This window comes from Austrofundulus limnaeus, unplaced genomic scaffold (assembly GCF_001266775.1).
Source record: "Austrofundulus limnaeus strain Quisiro unplaced genomic scaffold, Austrofundulus_limnaeus-1.0 Scaffold289, whole genome shotgun sequence".
NCBI classification, from domain to species: domain Eukaryota; kingdom Metazoa; phylum Chordata; class Actinopteri; order Cyprinodontiformes; family Rivulidae; genus Austrofundulus; species Austrofundulus limnaeus.
In genome coordinates, this window is record NW_013952691.1 from 331,934 (window position 1) to 334,433 (window position 2,500).

Genomic DNA, 2,500 nt, shown 5'->3' on the forward strand with positions numbered 1-2,500 from the left:
GAGTTGTTTTATTAAAGACATATGTAATATTGTCAAAATATTAGATTTATCATTTGTTCCCATGCAGTTTAAAGATCTTACCAGCAGAGGGAGAACTTCCATCTGCGATCTGCTATGAACTTTCCCTGAAATTGAAGGTACTGCTCTTTTATTTTGTCTTCTTGCTTTAATTTATTCTGACACATTTTMAAACTCATAAACAGATCTTAATGCTATTATTAATAACGTTTTTTYCAACTAAGGTGTTGAATACAAAATGGTGCACAGTTACATCATCCTAAAGAACATGTGATTTCCTCCATCCCTGCATTCAGCTGTTAGTTTGATGCAAATCAGCGTCGTCTTTGTTAGCATTTTATGCGCCAAACTGCATCTTCGGTTGCAGTTTTAGGTGTAATCATATACTGTTTTGTCCTCAGTGACCCAGTCTGTTGCAGCTCCTTTTTGCTTATCCCTCGCCTCCCCCGCCTCAGCACTCATCCGATCCCTCCCCATTCCTCCCTTGGGTATGAGCGACTGGCTGGCAGGGGCCATAATCAGTTCTTTCTGTCAGCATGGTAGCAAAGAAAAAAAAAAGCTTACGTCACAGTCATTACAGGCTGTATAAAAGCCTGAGTAATGCAGATTCACTGTGCAGTCAACCCAGCTACATTCCCTGAAACAAAGCAGCCCATCTCTCAAGTCATGGCTTCGACAGGCTTCGACCCCTACCTGCCCACTTTCAAGAGGAGAGTAGTCGTTCGCAGTGCAGGATATGGAGCAGGAGGAGGAATTGGATCTAGGTCTGCTTACTCCACCCACTCTGCTCCTGTACCTTCCTACATTTCCTCCCGCAGGAGTTATCCTACATCCACCCGAGTGGCTTCGGGCTACTCCACCGTGCTTCCTGCTGCAGCTGCCCCTGAGCTCCGCCTTGACCAGGCAGTCCAAGTAAGCTCCGAGTTCAAAACCTTAAGGACCCAGGAGAAGGCTGAGCTCCAGGACCTGAACGACCGCTTCGCAAGCTTCATTGAGAGGGTCCATGAATTGGAGCAGCAGAACAAGTTGCTGGAGACCGAGCTGCTGCTGCTCAGGCAGAAGCAGACCGAGCCCTCCAACCTTCGGGCCCTCTATGAGCACGAGATCCGCCAGCTCCGAGCTGTTGTCGATGAGGCCCGCCACGAGAAGCAGGCGGCGCAGGACCACAGGGACGAGATGGAGGACGTGCTGAAGAGCCTGCAAAAGCGCTACGAGGACGAGGCTCTTGGCAGAGAGGAAGCAGAGGGGCGGCTCATGGACGCCAGAAAGGGAGCAGACGATGCCGCCCTGGACCAGGCCGAGCTCGACAAAAGAGTGGAGACCCTGCTGGATGAGCTGGCCTTCCTGAAGCGACTCTGCGAGAGCGAGATAGCAGACCTGCAGGCCCAGGTTCAGTACAGCGTGGAGGTGTCGGTGGGGATGGAGGTCTCCAAACCGGACCTATCCTCCGCCCTTCGGGACATCCGAGGGCAGTATGAGAAGCTGGCCCACCGYAACCTTCAAGCAGCCGAAGAATGGTTCTGCAACAAGATGAGCGTGATGACCGTAGGCTCCACTCGCAACACGGAGAGCGCCCGCAGCGCCAAGGACGAAGCTGGAGAGTACCGCAGACTGCTGAAAGCCAGAACGCTGGAGATCGATGCCTGCCGCGAGATGATCCAAGCTCTGGAAAACCAGCTGCAGGAAGTGGAGGAGAAACAGAGCGATGAGATCTCTGCACTGCAGGTAAACAAGGGAATGATAGAGAGAAACAGATTTCAAATATCCATGAAAACTATGTTTGAGTTTCAAGTTATTTCCAGAAAAGATGTACTTTTTGAACATGTTGCACTTTTGTGTTTCCCTTTTTTCAGGACGCAATCGGTAACCTGGAGGAAGAAGTACGGGCCAACAAGAACGACATGGCTCGTTACTTAAAGGATTATCAGGACCTTTTGAATGTAAAAATGGCCCTGGACATCGAAATCGCAGCTTACAGGTGCTTTTTGCGTTGACAGCATTCTGGTGTTTTGTGCACTAAATCTGCAATTGTGGGATTCACGTGTGTCTCTGTGTGTGCCTCCTTTTTTTAGGAAGCTCCTGGAAGGAGAGGAGGATCGTCTGAGTGTGGAAAGACCGGGACATTACACCGTTTACTCCCAGGCCGTGAGCAGTGCTCCGTCCTACGGGAGAGTCCAGGTCTCCGCGYCGTCTCAGCTGAGCTCTGCGGCACCGTACCTGCTGAGCTCCCGCCTGTTCTCATCATCGCTGCCCACTGAGGACGTGATATCTGCAAGCCGAGCACAGCAGGCTGAGGCCAGACCGCCTCAGGAGGAAGAGGAGGAAGAGGAGGAGGAGGGAGAACAGGTGGAGGAGGAAGAGAAAGAGGAGGAAGAGATGGCAGATGAGAAAGAGGAGGAGGAGGGGGGAGAAGAGAAGGAGAGAGAGGAAGAAGAGGAAGAGGAGAAACAAGAGGAGGAAGCTGAAGAAGCAAATGGAAAAG

At 51.2% G+C, this 2,500-nt stretch overlaps 1 protein-coding gene across 1 annotated transcript in view; it reads left to right on the forward strand.

Moving 5' to 3' along the window:
• The first annotated feature begins 330 nt into the window (after positions 1-330).
• The window catches only part of neflb (neurofilament light chain b), a 2,785-nt gene continuing 615 nt past the window's right edge, over positions 331-2,500 (forward strand). Inside the window, exons 1-3 of the mRNA XM_014021381.1 lie at positions 331-1,743; positions 1,872-1,996; positions 2,091-2,500. Of these exons, the coding sequence (XP_013876835.1) occupies positions 619-1,743; positions 1,872-1,996; positions 2,091-2,500 (1,660 nt within the window). The 5' untranslated portion in view covers positions 331-618. The remainder of the gene's footprint in view (positions 1,744-1,871; positions 1,997-2,090) is intronic.